This window comes from Myotis myotis, unplaced genomic scaffold (assembly GCF_014108235.1).
Source record: "Myotis myotis isolate mMyoMyo1 unplaced genomic scaffold, mMyoMyo1.p scaffold_m19_p_5, whole genome shotgun sequence".
NCBI lineage: Eukaryota > Metazoa > Chordata > Mammalia > Chiroptera > Vespertilionidae > Myotis > Myotis myotis.
The window spans coordinates 88,763,290-88,780,066 of NW_023416357.1; the positions used below are offsets into that span (position 1 = coordinate 88,763,290).

The 16,777-nt window shown below is 45.5% G+C and overlaps 1 protein-coding gene across 6 annotated transcripts in view; it reads left to right on the plus strand.

Annotated features, from left to right (window-relative positions):
* Positions 1-11,772: 11,772 nt before the first annotated feature.
* Positions 11,773-16,777, plus strand: part of TMC7 (transmembrane channel like 7) — a 53,865-nt gene continuing 48,860 nt past the window's right edge. For 4 of the 6 annotated variants that reach the window (XR_004967617.1, XR_004967618.1, XM_036309839.1 and 1 more), the window contains exon 1: positions 11,777-12,005. Coding sequence is in view for 3 of the 6 variants with exons in the window: in XM_036309839.1 (XP_036165732.1) it covers positions 11,939-12,005 (67 nt within the window). In the remaining 3 variants the exon portion in view is untranslated. Of the gene's footprint in view, positions 12,006-16,777 lie in introns of all 6 variants that reach the window. The other 2 variants (XM_036309841.1, XR_004967616.1) reach the window with 2 other exon arrangements.

The following is a 16,777-nucleotide window of genomic DNA, read 5'->3' on the forward strand; positions in this document are numbered from 1 at the left end:
GAATAGAATGAGGAGCAAAACAGATCCTGTCCATGGCCTTATATTGCTGACAGGTGTGGGCCCGGAGAAAGAAAATACTAAGAAGGGCTCCTGGTGGGTAACTGGCCTCCAATTTAGAAGTCAGGGCCTAGCGGCTATTTCTATACTTGGGTCTCTCATGCAAACTACACTTCAGGGCGAAGCCTGCACTGAGCTACCTGCCTCTGCACTGACCTGCCTGCCTGTACACTGTGTTCCTGCCACCTGAGCCAGCCCTTATAGAGGAGTTCCTGGAATCCTATTTCAATCAATAGAACAGAAGCTTTCATCACCCAATGGGAACTGCACAGGTGTATCTCATCAGCTTCGTCACTGGTCAATCAGAACAGCTTTATTCTGACCAATCAGGACAGTGCCTTTTGGAACAATCAAACTGCAAGGATTTGGAGTCTTCATTTGCATGAAGATGAACCAATCAGAGTTGAGGGGTGGGGAACATTCTTATAAGGATTGATTGATTCAGCCCACAGGACTGCAGCTCAGTCTGTGGCTTCTCCCTGGAGTGCAGTGTGTATGAGAGCCCTCTGTCACCAATGACTGCTAGACTCTAGTTATAAATTTATGCCCAGTTAAAAGGAGTCCTTCTTGGCAGATATATTCCTTTTTGAGGTCCCTACTAGAAATGGCAACCTAAGGAATGGGGGAAGATATATGCAAATGATCTGATAAACCATTAATATCCAGAATGTATTTTTTAAAACTTCTACAACTCAACAACAACAAACAAATAACCAGATTTTAAAATGGTCAAAGGACTTGAATAGACATTTCTCCAAAGAAGATATACAAGTGGGAAAAAACACACACACATATAAAAAGATGCTCAACATTACTAACCAGAAGAGAAATGCAAAGCAAAACCACAATGAAATATCACCTCATATCCCTTAGGCTGGCCACTATAAGCAAGCAAACAAACAAACAAACAAACAAACAAACAGGGTTAGTGAGGATGTGGAGAAATTGAAACTCTTGTGCACTATTGGTGAGAATGTAAAGTGGTGCAGTCATTGTGGGAAAGAGTATGGAAGTTCCTTTAAAAAATTAAAAATAGCAATCTCACTTCTAAGTATACATCCCAAAGAATTCAAAGCAGGATCTCAAAGAGATATTTGCACACCCAGCTTTATTACAGTTTTATTCACAAGAGCCAAGAGGTAGAAACGACCCTAAATGTCCATCATTAGGTGAATGGGTAAAGAACATGTGGTCTAGCCCAGCTGGCATGGCCCAGAGGCTGAGTATTGCCCTATGAACCAGTATTGCCCTTCCTATTTTCTGTCTCTATGATGTTGACTGCTTTTGATACTTCATATGAGTGGTATGATACACTCTTTGCCTTTTCGTGATTGGCTTGTTTTGCTCAGCATGATGTCTGTGAGGCTCATCCACGTTGTAGCATATATCAGAATTTCCTTCTTTTAAAAAGTTGCATAATATTTCATTATATCTATATGCCACATTTTCTTTCTTTTTTAAAAAAATATTTTTTATTGATTTCAGAGAGGAAGGGAGAGGGAGAGAGAGATAGAAACATCAATGGTGAGAGAGAATCATTGATTGGTTGCCTCCTGCACACCCCACACTGGGGATCGAGTTTGCAGCTGGGCATGTGTCCTGATTGGGAATCGAACTGTGACCTCTAGTTCATAGGTTGACGCTCAGTCACTGAGCCATGGTGGCTGGGTGAGTTCCTTCTTTTTTACAGCTGCATAGTATGCTGCTGGTGCATATGTCAGCTAATACAACCACTATAGAGAAAACTGTGGACTTTCCTCAAAAAATTAAAAATGGGCCCAGCAGGTGTAGCTCAGTGTTTGAGCATTGACCCAGGTACCAAGAGATCACCAAGCCCTGGCTGGTTTGGCTCAGTGGATAGAGTGTCAGCCTGCAGACGGAAGGGTCCCAGGTTTGATTCTGGCCAAGGGCACATGACAGGGTATGAGCTTGGTCCCTAGTGTGGGCATGCAGGAGACAGCCGATCAATGATTCTCTCTCATTGATGTTTCTATCTCTCTCTCCCTCTCCTTTCCTCTCTGAAATGCAAAAAAAAAAAAAAAAAAGAGAGAGAGAGAGATTGCCAATTTGATTCCGGGTCAGGGCACATGCCCTGGTTGTGGGCTCGATCCCTGGGTGGGGGGCTTTCAGGAGGCAGCCAATGGATGATGTTTCTCTCTCATTGATGTTTCTATCTCTCTATTCTTCTCCTTTCTTATATCTCAAAAAATCAATTTTAAAAAACATTAAAAAACAGAACTGCCATTTTACCCAGTGATCTCACTGCTAGAAATATATCTTAAGAAGCCTGAAACACCAATCAAAAAGAATATGTGCACCCCTGTGTTCATAGCAGCATTATTTACAATAGCTAAGATCTGGAAATAGCGCAAAAGCCCAGCAGTAGATGAATGGATTAAAAACCTGTGGTACATTTACACAATGGAATACTATGCAGCTATGAAAAAGAATTCATTTTATATAGTGCAGAGAACTTTCCTGTTTCATTAATCAAATCAATGCTGATAATGACAACAGCCAAAAATTAATCCACAGTCAATTACTTAATTAACATCAATGGTAAGTGCAGAAATTCTGCACCAGACTACTCGAGTTCAAATTCTAACTCCGCTATATTCCTTACTAACTTCATAATCTTGGGCAAATTACTTAATCTCTGTGCCTTAGTTTCCTCATCTATAAAATGGGGACAATAACAAGACCTACCACGTAGGGCTGTTTCAAGGATCTAATGGGGGTAGCATATACCATGAGTTATGCTACACTGCCCCACTGTCAGTGCTTGTTAAATAAAAGAAAATGTAATTGTGTGCCACCAACTGTGCTAACACTTTACGTGCTATGATATATTGCAGTCACACATTCTTCCCATCCCTGGAAGCATACCTTTTGCAAATATAACCTTGCAGAATCAGAATCTATCTTCTCATGTAAAAGTAGGGTGCATCCCAACCCAGCAAGGCTAATATTGACCCCTTAGGGTCCCCCCTCTACCCTGTTCCTCCCATAATCTCCCCTCTCAGGAAATCACAGCTCCATCCTCCCAGATGGCCTCTCAGCTCAGAAACCTTGAAGAAACTATCAATGTCTCTTCTGTTATTACTCCTCCCATCTGCTCTGTCAGCAAATCCTGGTGGTCCAACCTTTAAGTTATGTCCAGAATCTGACCACTTCTCACTGTATCCACGGCTACCTCCCTGGTCCAGGCCACCATCATCTCTTGATTTCTGCATTGTTATCCATCCTTGTCCCTCCACAGTTTATTCTTTTTTTTTTTTAAATATATTTTATTGATTTTTTACAGAAAGGAAGAGAGAGGGATAGAGAGCTATAAACATCGATGAGAGAGAAACATCGACCAGCTGCCTCCTGCACACTCCCCACTGAGGATGTGCCCGCAACCAAGGCACATGCCCTTGACTGGAATCGATCCCGGGACCTTTCAGTCCGCAGGCCAACGCTCTATCCACTGAGCCAAACCAGTTAGGGCATTATTCTTAAGCCAGCAGTCAGATTGATCCTGCTAAGGCACAATCAGATCCTGTCCCTCTTCTGTTCCAATCCATTCAGTGGTTCCCACCTGACCCAGAGTAAAAGCCAAAGTCCCTACAATGCTTGTGAAGTCTGGTGCTCTTCCCCATCACCCTTCTGACTTCATCCTCCACAATTCCCCACCTTGCCCATTCAGCTCCACCGCACTGGCCTCGGGGCTGTTCCACTTGCTATTCCCTCTGCTTGGAGCAATGTTCCCTCAGAAATCTACACGACCCCTCATTTCTTTCGCTGTCAGACTCATATAGCCACAGCCATCATCCTCATCACTCTAGTTATAGCTGCATCTTGCCCCCAGCTGTGTACTTCTCTTTACAGTTTACAAAGCACTTTCACGCCTGTTGTCACATGTGACACCTACACAACCCCGTGGGAGGGATTTAGTGGAGTCAAGAGTCACACTATCCCCTACCGCAATGCAGGACCAATTTATTCAGCGTAAAAGAGCTGTGATTCAACCATGTCTTCTGGCTCCAGCCCAGGAGTCTTTATCGCAAGCAGATAGCCTATGTGTGCAGTGGTTAGGCATGCGAAATACTGGGCAGATAAGACTTTGAAACTTGCCTCTGTCACCCGCTAGCTGTGTGTGTGACATTGGGGAAGTTGCTCACCCTCTCTGTGTCTCCATTTTCTCAATCATCAAATAGGGAAAATAATAATACCTCATAGAGTGAATGAGATGAGATCTTGGAAATCACAATTCGCTGGTTTAAATTTTTTAATGCAATCATGTTTCTGTTTATTCAATCACTTTTTTGAGTGGACTCCTAACTCTGCCAAAATTTCTTCAGCTAACCTGATGGGGAGGGACTGGAAAGTAGGAAGACATCTACTTTAAAACGAAGGCTTTGGTCACAAAAGGGTTTTTAATCAGCGCTTTTGGGAAGAAAGTGGCTGGGAAACATCCATAGCAACCAGAAGGCAGGCTCCCCAGAGGCAGAGCGGAGCGGAGCGGTTGTCACCCCCTAGAGCACTCATTATGTCCAAGACACAGTCTTACCCCAGCATCCCCTGAGAGGATGGTGTTTACATGCTGGGATATAGCCTCTCACCCTGCTGGTTGGGTCTGTGCTCAGTCCAAAGACTGCAATATACTCACACGCTCACCCTGCGCCCCCTTGAGGGAAGCCTGTTCAGAAGGTGAGGTTGCAGGAAAGGAAGTTCCCAGTCGTCGGCAAACTCATTAGTCAACAGAGCCAAATATCAACAGTACAAGGATTGAAATTTCTTTTGAGAGCCAAATATTTTAAACTTAAACTATATAGGTAGGTACATTGTTATTAACATAATTAGGGTACTCCTAAGGCGTAGGAAGAGCCACACTCAAGGGGCCAAAGAGCCGCATGTGCCTTGCGAGCCCCAGTTTGCTGACCAGGCTAAGTACCTGAGGCTGTGGGAAGCCCCCTATTGTCTTCACTAGCAGAGAGGTGTGGACACGGAGCCCAGAATGCTGGTGACCCTTGAGCCCTGGCACGTACCCTACTAGGGATCGAGCCCACAACCTGGGCAGGTGCTCGAACCCAGGACCCTTCAGTCTGCAGCCGACATTCAATCCACTGAACCAAATGGGCCATGGAAAGGATGTTACCTTTTATTCTTATTTCTGTGTTATTGGAAACAAGCATATGTTACACATATTCCTGTAAAGTTGAACAAGCATTGTTATTTTCATAAATTCAAAAGCCATTTTAAGCTCCTGTCAGTGTGGCTCAGTTGGTTGAGCATCATCCCGTGCACCAAAAAATTGCAGGCTTGATTCCTGGTTGGGGCACATTCGGGACTTGAACCCCAGTAGGGGGCGTGCAGGAAGCAGTTGATGGATGTTTCTCCCTTCCTCTCTCTCTCTTAAAAAAAAAATCAATAAGGAAACATATTTTAAAAAGGTAATATTAAACTGAAAACTCTACAGGTGATTCCAAGGGGCATTCTAGATTAAAGATAGAAATATTCTTATCTTCTAAATTGTGACAGTGATAGGTAGCTGAAGAAAGTGAACATGTTGTCCTGTGGGCCAATAATAACAAAAGCTAACATTTGTGAGCACTTCCTGTAAACGCATTTAGTCCTCACAGCATCCCTGTGAGGTAGGTATTGTGGTAGCCAGCCTCCAAGGTGGTCATCAACTATTTTCGCCCCATGGTGTTCCAGCCCCTATGCATTGTCCCCACAAACGGAGTAGGGCTGATCTGTGAAACCAAGGGGGATGCTGTAGAAATTACAGTAAGTGGCCTCCATGGTTAGGTCATAAAAGACAGTGCTGCTTCTGCCTTTTACTCTCTCTCTCGAAGCACCTGCTATGGGAGCAGCCAGACGCCATGTTGGGAGGACACTCAAGAAGCCCCGTGGAAAGACCCAGGTGGGCAGGAACCAAGGCCAAAATCCAATCCAGGGTCATGAATTGCATTTAGTTTCATGCCTCTTTATTCTCCCTTTTTTGTTTGTTAATCCTCACCTGAGGATATTTTCCCATTGATTTTTAGGGAGAGTGGAAGAGAGAGGGAAAGATCGATAGGAGAGAAACACATCTATTGGTTGCCTCCTGCACGCGCCTGACCAGGGCCAGGGCTGGGGAGGAGCCTGCAATGCAGGTACTTGCCCTGGACCGGAATTGAACCCAGGACCCTTTGGTCTACAGGCTGTCTTGTCGCTCTATCCACTGAGCCAAACTGGCTAGGGCTCTTTATTCTCCTTTAATCATTTAGTTTTTAATTTGTTCCTGTTTTGTTTTTGTTTTGTCGTTCAAATCATTGGCTTTTTTTGAAAAAAAAAAATATATATATAGAAAAGGTGGAGATTTATTGAAGAACAAGTACAGCACTTGGGGACAGAAGGGGGAAGAATCTCACAGCACAGACTCCCAGGTGCGAGGGGTAAAGAGTCCCCTCACTGGCATTTTTGAACCATTTAGGCCAGTTGCCTCCCAGGAAGTCCCACAGTTGGGACTTGCCTCTTTTCTCTGAATTGATTCAGTTAATAGTTGAGGTTGTGTCACATTAAAAGTTTTATCTCAGTGGTGTTGCCCACAAGTTTCTCTAATGTACAGATACTGTTTGCTTCATGATGATGATCACAAGTCACTCTGATATTTGACTTTTTTTTTTTTTTGTAAATTGCAAAGTTTCAGTAGATCCAAATGTTGACCCTGAGAAAGGATCCTAAAGAAGAATCATAAATGTTAACAAAAAGGAAAATCATTTACAGATATAACTGGAATGTTAACAAGTCAGAATGTTCCAAACTTGGTGCTTTAAATTTTCCAAATTCACTACCTCAACAAGGCAACCGAACTCAATGCCACCAATAGAGGGACAATCTGACAACCTGTGCCTCCTGGTGACTGAATATGAAATACACAAAGCAATCAAATTTCTGCCACAAACTTTGGGAACTAATTTAGGGTCGCCATTTTTTTTTTTCTTACATGGCCAACACCAGGTACAGTTACATAAAGAAGAAAAAACAGCATTACCATTTATGAACACAAACATTTAATGAAAAAATGTAGTGTATTTAGCAAACATATTTTTATACCACTTACTATGGGCTAGGCACTGCTCTAAGTGCTTTACAAAGATAACCTAATTATGTCATCTTCCAACAACTTTAAGAGCTGGGCTGGGGTGCAGGGAGGGGGGTGCCGGGAGGGCCAGAGACATGAGCTCAGGTACCAACACTACCCTTGCGAAATCCTGCGTGTCTCCTTACGACTCTAGTCCCAGGCCTGTGTTGGTGGGAGGTAGTGTTATGAGAATCATTTGGTAGATGAGAAAACAGGAATACAGAGGAGGTTAGCAACTCGCCCCAGATCGCACAGCTAGTGAGTGGCAGAGCTAGCCGTGGAACCCAGGCTGTGTAGCTTCAGCATCGATGCTATAATCACCTCTCTCTCTGCCAAGTAGGACATTTCAATGTGCAAAAGGAGGATTACAGACCAGAACGTAACAGTCCTTCCCAAAAAGAGGGCTTTGCAACTTGACACATTCGTGCACACAGATAAATGTACTTGCAGGGGCTTGCAATAAAGATTTAATGTTGCAATGTCCCCTGCGCCACAGCTTGGTGGTAAGTGCAAAATAGAGCTGATGGAGAGTTTCCCTGGCTGGTCGCAGAGGGGGCCTTGGTTTTTAGGCTGTGAGCAGCCCCATGGGAATCCTATCTCGGTTTTTGTTGGGATTCAGCCTTGGAGGGAAGTGGATTAAAACTGGCTTGTCCCTGAAGAGGGGGCATGCTCTGTGCTTGGTGAGAAGAGGGTGTGGGTTAGGGCTGTGGTAGATGTAGGGACTGGGAAGCAGGAAGGAAGTGCCCTCCAGATGAGCCAGTGGTCCACCCATGGGGCCCCTGGGGAAGGGCAGGCCTGTGTGGGGGCCTGACCATAAGCACTTAGGTCTTACAGGGACAGCTGAGCTCTCTCCAGGTGGGAAAGAACCTCTCTGTGAAAGGGCCCTTTGCTGGCAGCAAAGAGCCTGGACAACTAAAAGTGGACCGCCTCTCCTGACCTCAGAGGTGTGTCACCTTTTCTGAATCACTCTGCAGTTTGCCTGAAGATCACCTCTCATGACCCCAAATAAAGAAATGTTGCATTTAAACATCAAGGAGCCATTCATACCAGAAAGAAAGAGAGGTTCCCCTCCCTCACCCCATTATGTTTCACATTTCAGCAGGGTCCAGAGGAAATGCCATCAGGAGCTGACCCAGAGTTTGGAGCCCCCTTCACCACCCTAAAATGAACTTCACAGACGCCTTCATGCCCTCTACCAGCCTCATAGCCGGAGCAAGCCTGTGGAATATAAACGGTCCCTGATCATGATGGTTTGACTTAGGATTTTCCAACTTAACGATGCTGTGCAGTTAAGCATTCTGTTTTTCACTTTCAGTACAATATTCCATAAATTACAGGAGCTATTCGACACTTAAAATAGGCTTTGTGTTAGATGATTTTGCCTAATTGTAGGTTAATGTGTTTTTGTTTTTGGTTTTAGTTCTGTTTATTGCTTTGTTTTCTATTTTATTTCTGGTCACAGAGTGTTTTTTTAAAATTATTTTTGAAGCATACCTAATTCTTTTTAAGTTTAAACTTTTTTTATTGCTTAAAATATTACAAAGAGTAGTACATTTGTCTCCTTCCCCCCCGCCCCTTGACCTTCCCCCTAATGTAAGTGTTTTGAGCAATATAAGGTAGGCTAGGCTAAGCAATGATGTTCAATAGGTTAGGTCTACTAAATGCACTTTTGACTTAATATATATATATATATATATATATATATATATTTAAATATATTTTATTGACTATTTTACAGAGAGGAAGGGAGAGGGATAGAGAATCAGAAACATCAATGAGAGAGAAACATTGATCAGCTGCCTCTTGCACAACCCCTACTGGGGATGTGCCCGCAACCAAGGTACATGCCCTTGACTGGAATCGAACCCAGGACCCTTCAGTCCCCAGGCCGACGCTCTATCCCCTGAGCCAAACTGATCAGGGCAGACTTACTATATTTTTTATTGATTGATTTTAGAAAGAGAGAGAGAGATCAATTTGTTGTTCTACTTATTTATGCATTCGTTCTCTATAAAATGGGGATTGAAGGTTCCTCCTGTCTTCTTAGGGATGATGAAAATTAAACGAGGTGTTGTGATCATAAGGTTGTGGTGCAGAGTAAGTCCTCAACAAGTGGCTATTATTATTATTATTATCCCCCTAATAATAAAAGAGAGCCCTCGCCACGCTTAGTTATACTCTAGTGTAGCAAATAATGTAGACAGAAGTCGTACCAAAAAGCGCTAGAAATGAGAATGCTCCGAGGGGGCGCTGTGGCAAGAGGTGGCTCTCCTTGGAACTTGCCATCCTCTGAATCTGTCTGGCATCTGGCCTTCTTCCTCTTCTACCTCCTTCAAACAAGATATTTCTGTGGCGTTTTCCCAGAAAACGACCCCATTTCTATTCCTGTAAAATTAGTCCTCTGTGGGGAGGGAGGCGTCTCCTTCAGGAGCCTGGGCTAGTTCCCTGCCCCGGAGAGAAGCCCAGGCCTCACCTGGCCAGAATGCAGACCCCAGCCAGGGCCAGCTGCCGGGCAACATTGGCAGGAGCGAGAGGAGTGCCAGGAGGTCTGAGCCTTCTTTCTAGGGTCACTGACCAGTCCCCACCACACCCACCCCATTCTGTCCTCCATTTGTAAAGAGAACGGGTTCCATCCAGCCCCTTCCGGAGCTATGGGCTGGATCAAGGGGCAGGGAGGCAGCTCTGGTGAGGATAATAGTAATACTCCCACTGTCGTCCAGTGATATATGCATTTTCAAACACATACATATTCTTTTTTCCTTCCCCAAATGGTAGCTTACCTACTACACTTCTGCACCTTGCTTTTTTCACTGACATGCACATAGAACTTTCTTTATATCTACACATAGAGCTATGGAACAGCTGGACGTATGTGTCAAAATTGATCGAACAAACCTCCTTTCCATGGAGATTTAGGTTGCTCCCACTTTTTTGCTATTATAAATAACATTGCAAGGACTATCCTGGTACAAATGTCATTATTTAAAGTTTTTATGGAGTTGAAGTTATCATGCTTTTTTGGCTTCTGGGTTTGAGTCAAACTTAATAAAACCTTCCCCTCTCTGATACTTAAAAAAAAAACAACCCTCTTAATATGTTGATGTTAGTACTTCCATGGTTTTACTATTTACATTTATATCTTTGGATTTTCTTTTATGTAAGTGCGGTGTTGCTGTCCAGATTAGATGTGCTGTCCAGATTAGATGCTCTGCCCAGGCACTGTGGGTGATTATTCTCCGCAGCTCAGGATCGAGTAGTATATGCCATCGGTGAGAAAACAGAGGCATGGGTCCAGCTCACTAGGGGAATAATTGGAAACGAAGTTCCGATTGGAAACCAGTGACCCTACCCTTAATACAATAAAAAGAGTCTTTCTTTTGAGCCAGACAATTACTTTAAAAAAAAAAATCAGTTTTTCTATTTTGGAATAGTTTTAGAGTTACAGAAAAATTTTGAGAAGAGTACAGAGGGGTTCCATACACCTCAGACCCAGTTTCTCTGATTATGACCATCTTACATCAGCATGGTACATTTCTCACAACAGATGAACCAATATCCACGCATGGTTATTATCTGAAGTCCACGCTTGATTTGTAAAGCACTTTACTTGTTGCTTTTTCCCGTTCCGCATTCCCACCCTGGCGACCACATTACCCTTACGTGGGCATGTCTCCATAGGCTCCCCTGGGCGGTTCTCAGCCTTTCCTTGTTTCTGATGACTTTGACAACCTCGTGGAGCTCATCAATATCTTGTAGGACGTCCCTCCATTCGGGTTTGTCTGATGTTCTTCTTATGATTAGACGGGTTATTTTCCCAAAGAACGGCCCACATCTACTGGTGAGAAAGACCCCCCCTAGGTAAAGGGTCATTCTCATGACTTCACATTAAGAGCGCCTCCCATCAACATGACTTAGGACTGTAGCTGCTGATCTTGATTGTCGGCCTGAGAGTGTTGGGCGGGTGTTTTCCAGGCATAGTGACTTGTGTGCCCCACCCTCTCCTTTCCATACTGCCCTCTTTGGAAGGAAGTCACTTGTGCAGCTCACACTAACAGGGTGGGGAGTTATGCTCCACCTCCTTGAACTATCCACATACCATATACATTAGTTGAAGTTCTGCTGCGGAGGGCACTTCCCCGTTACTTACTTAATTTGGCAATTCCTTGTAATTCTATGTCTTAAACTGTCCATGAATAGAGGTATACAGGCAGAAATGAAACGTGGACACGGTGTAAAATTTAACAGACAAACACGGCACAGAGCGAGAACCCTCTCTGACACCTTTCTCACCCAGCCGTGCAGCTCCCCGCTGCAGAGACACCTTGTGCGCTTACAAACGTGTCCAACTATATCCTTGCCCCCCACCCCCGTTTGCGCCCAAATGGTAACTTATAGGAACACTTGTTTACAGGTTGGTTATTTTTATTATACTTGCAAAATGTTTAGTGAGACAGCTGGGAGGTCGCCCCGTATTAGGCCACCGGATGGAGCAGTCTCACATCTCCAGCCAAGGCTCCCATCCCGAGCCGGGACGCGACACGGGGTTTACATCACACGACCCCGGCGGACACATCCCGGCGCGCGCCCGCCCCTGAGTGGTCCAGCGCGGGGCGGGCGTGGGAAGAGCGGACTCCGCGCCCCGCCCCGGCCTCTGTGACGTCCACGCCGGAACCTGGAATCCCGGCTCCGGGAGGGAAGGCCAGGAGGTGGCGGCGGCGGCGGCGGCCGGAGCGGGTCTCCGGCGGCCTCTTCGGGGCGTGGAGCGCAGCCATGAGCGACGCCAGTGCCAGTGCGCTCCCGCCCGGCAGGCCCAGGAGGCAGCCCTTCGTCCATCCAGGTAGGGCGGCGGGACGGTGCTCCTAGTGGTCGGAGGGCACGCGGCGAGGTGCCTGGAACTTGGCGAGAGCCCAGCCTCCTCCCTCCCTCCCAGTCTTTGGGGGAAGGGGAGATGGGTGGGGTGGGTGGGAAGCGGTCTTTCTTATTCCCGTTCTCCCTCCTCTCACCCATCCTCGCCCAGTTAGGAGGGCGCCTGCCCCACCAGAGGACAAAGCCACAGAGCGAGGTGGCTTTGTCTTCCCGTTGCTGGCGGAGGGATCCTGGGCTAGTCTCCAAATAGCCTTATCCGTTAAATGAAAAGATTTTGAGATCCCCACCAGTTCTAACATTCTGACAGGAGGCGCCAGCCCCCAAACATTTCAGGGTTTACAATGAGATGAACTTGGAACCGAGTTCTGCCTCAGCTGTTTATTGCTGTGTGATCTTTGCTAAGTGGTTTGCCTTCTCTGAGCCCCAGATTCTTTTTTTAAAAAAAATTTATTTATTTATTTTATTGCTTAAAGCAGTGATGGCGAACCTATGTCACGCGTGTCGGAGGTGACAAGCGAAGAGCCCCAGATTCTTAAGCAGTCAAGTGGGAATAGGATGCTGGTGGGATTATAGCTGAGAGAAAAAACGTGTGAAGTGCCTAGCACAGTGCCTGGTACAGAGAAAGCACAATAAATGGTAACCAAGCCAGCATGATAATGTGGTTGTTTTTCCCCTTGGGAGAAAGTTGTGTCTTGCTCTGTGAACTTTTACAAAATCATGGACAACCACCACCCAGTGAATATAGAAGAGTTGCCAGCACCCAGGCAGGCTTCCTTGTAGCATTTGTCTCTTATATTTTCCCTTAACAAAACACAAGAGTGTATTCTGAGTTTTATCTGCAGTGCTTTCTCTAATTCAATTTGAGAGGGGTGGTTTTGTTGCAAGGATGTACAGTAAAACATGAGTGTAGATCTGGGCATTAGACCCTTATGACTGGATTGTTCTTAACATTTGGAAGAAGAAAAAGAAAAGACATCCAGAAGGGCCCCAAACCCTGGGAACTTGCTCAGGAATCAGAACTCAGACTGGGCTTGATGGTAATTCCTTTTTAGCTCATTATTCATCCTGCGGCATCAGCTTTAACCTTTCAATAACGGCCATTCAAGGATTATTTTAGTTGGTTTCTATTTACCTTCCTCTTATTTTAGCACAATCAATCACATTTAAGATGCCATGGCTTCCTATACAGAAGGTGTGAGATTCATCTTTTTTGGATCTTTCCTGGGTGTTTAAGGGGACTCTAAGCATCTTTTTATGAGTATAACTGGCCCTTCTAAAGTCTCCCCCAGACCTTGGACAGATGATATGTTTGACCTTGTACCCACTAGCATGGGTGGAAGGCTCAGAAGGGACATGTTTATAACTTTGTAGCACTTTTGTAACTATAAAGGGTTATCCGTTATATGGGCATCATGGGAGTACAACTGGAGGTGGGCAGGAAACATAGGGGATCTGGTTTATGGAATGCAGCTTGTGCCTCCTCTGTCAGGGGTGGGGAGTGTCTGGCCCCCAGGGCTGTATAAGGCCAGAGGAATCATTTGGTCTGGCCCTGCCAAGGCAATAAGGGTGAGTCAATTAACTGTTTGAGCAAATATAGCAGGCTAATTTTTAGGCTGATAATTTTGTATGGCCCGTGAATGATGTTATAAATATCCGAATGGCCGTTGGCAGAAAAAAGGTTCCCCACCCCTGTATCTAAGTGATCGATCACACCACTCCCCTTCATAATTAAACTTTCAGGTAGCTTCCCACTGCTCTGAGTATAAAGGCCAGGCTTTTCTCTGGTGGCCAACAAGGCCTGGAGATTTGACCCCAGCCTCCTCTCCAGGCCTTCATCACCCTTAACCCGGCCTGCTACGCGGGCTGCCTTCTAATTCCTTGAGCATATCAGGGTGGTTTCTGCCTCAGGGCCTTTGCATCTGCTGTTCTCTTTGCCTCAACTACATTTCTCTTTGTTCTTTGTATGTCAGCCTCCCCTTCCTCCCCCTCCTGTCAGGTCTGCTCAAATATCATTTCGGAGAGGGGGACCGCTAGAGTCACCTTGTCTGAAGAAGTACCCCAGCTCGCTTTCCCTGACCCATTACCTTGCTTATTCCTTCAAAGCATTTATCACCACCTGAAGTCATCTAGTTTGATTGTTTACTTTTTTTGTTAGTTGTCTCTTCTTCTGGAATATGGGTGCCATGCAAAGCAGGGGCTTTGTCTTGTTCCCTGAGGACCTAGAACAGTGTCTGGCACATAGTAGATGCTAAATTGTGACAAATAAATGAAAGAAGGGAGGGAAGGAGGGGAGGAGAGAGGCAAGCAGGGGACCACAGCTACACTGTAGTGATGGTAAGTCTAGGCTCCGATACCCAGATACAAATCCTCATCTTCCCATTTCCTGGATTTGCCTTTGGACAAGGCACTTAACTGCTTGGTGCCTTAGTTTCCTTATGTATTAAGTGGAGATGAGAATAGAACCCACTTCAGGGTGCTATAAGGATTAAGAGAGTTGATTTATATAAAGAACTTAATGTTTGTATTCATTATCTATGCTGTGTTACAAATCACCCCAAAACTTAGTGGCTTAGAACAGTGATACTCATTTTCTTACAATTTCTGATGGTCAGAACTTTGGGAACGACTTGTCTAGGTGGTTCTGGCTGTGGTCTCTCGTGAGGTTTCAGTCATGGTGTCATCTGAAGGCTTGCCTGTGGCTGGAAGATCCCTCCCGAGATTACCTGCTCACACAGATGGCGAACTCACACTGGCTGTTGGCAGGCGGCCTCAGTTCCTTTCCACATGGACCTCCCAGGGGGCTGCTGAGTGTCATCATGACCTGGCGGCTGGCTTCCCCAGAGCAGATGGCGATCTAAGAGAGAGCAAAGCCAAAGCTGTAATGCCTTTATGATCTGGTGTCAGAAATCACAGTGGTATTTCTGCAATATTTTTAAAAATATATTTTAACTGATTTCAGAGTGGAAGGGGGAGGAAGAGAGATAGAAGCATCAATGGTGAGAGGGAATCATTGATCGGCTGCCTCCTGCATGCCCCACACTAGGGATTGAGCCCACAACCCGGGCATGTGCCTTGACTGGGAATTGAACCATGACCTCCTGTTTCATAGGTTGGTGCTCAACCACTGAGCCACACTGGCCTGGCTCTGCAATATTTTATTGGCCCCGTTCAGTGTGGAAGGAGCCTATATGAAGCTATGAGTGTCAGGATATTGGGGGAGAGGATGCATCTTTGAGGCCCATCCTGGAGACTGGCTGCCATGGGAGTGTTAACTGTTGTTAATTAATATCTCTGCCCTCCCTACTAGATGATAAACTCCAGGAGGGCAGGGACTGGGCCTGTTTGGCTCCCCATTGCATCCACATGCTTAGCACAGTATTTGGTGCATAGTGGGCCTTCAGTAAATTTTAGTTGAGGGATGCCCTTTGTGGTTTGGTCCCTGTCTTAGCTCCCATATCCCCCCACACCTGCCGTCTGCATGTTGCTTCTTGAGGCTGAGAAGCTCCTTCTGTTCTCTCTCCCCCGCGGGCCATTACCTTGCCTCTTTGTAAGGCATACTGCTCTTCTCTTCTTTCCATCTGCTGTCACTTCCCTCTGGAAGTCTTCCCTGATTACCTCTCCTCCCACAGGCTGGACTCTGTGTCCCTTCTCTGAAATCCACACAGACCCTGGCCTCACCCTTTCAAAGTATCCATTGAACTGTATTCTCAATTTTCTTGAGTTGTTTTGTTCTTAAGAGTAGGGGTGGGGTTAAGAGAGTGGTTCTCAACCTTCTGGCCCTTTAAATACAGTTTCTCATGTTGTGACCCAACCATAAAATTATTTTCGTTGCTACTTCATAACTGTAATGTTGCTACTGTTATGAATCGTAATGTAAATATCTGATATGCAGGATGGTCTTAGGCGACCCCTGTGAAAGGGTCGTTCGACCGCCAAAGGGGTCGTGACCCACAGGTTGAGAACTGCTGGGTGAAGACACCGACTTAGCCTCTTACAAGCCCTGTCTGTGGCCAGGTGGAATCGTGGCCAGTGATACAAAGTTCTCTGTGGGCAACCTTGCAGCTCTGGTTGCCTTGGTGACTGCCCCCTGATGCCTATATTGTACGGATTTCCAAATCATGAAAAGAATAAAGATTGTGTATAAAAGAAAGTCTTGGTGGTGAGAATTCTACTCATCAGCCTTCTATCCAGAGATCACTTTTCTGGCCCAGAATGTTATTGTTGCTGAAAAAAAAAAGCCTTGTGACCTTGAGCAAGTTACTTCCTCTTCTGAGTCCCAGTTTCCCCAGTCGGACATCCCCCAAGGGGTCCCAGATTGGAGAGGGTACAAGCCGAGCTGAGGGACACCCTCCCCCCCCCCCCCCCCGCACAAATTTTGTGCACTGGGCCTCTAGTTTCATATAAATGGAATCATAGAATATGTGGCCATTTATGGTGGTTGTTTTTTTCACTTAAGATAAGTATTTTTTTTTTAATCTTAGAGGGAGAAAGGGAGGGAGAAAGAAACATCTATGTGAGAGAGAAACATTGATCAGTTGTCTCTTGCATGCACCCCCACCAGGGATCGAACCCACAGCCTTTTGGTGAATGGGACAACACTTCAACCCACGGAACAACACTGGCCAGGGCAATAAGGATGTTTGTGAGCTCCAGCCCTGCTGTAGCATGCATTGGTACTGTACTTGATTCCATGTTCTGGCTGAATCCTGTTCCATTGTGTGGATATAGCACAGGTTATCCATT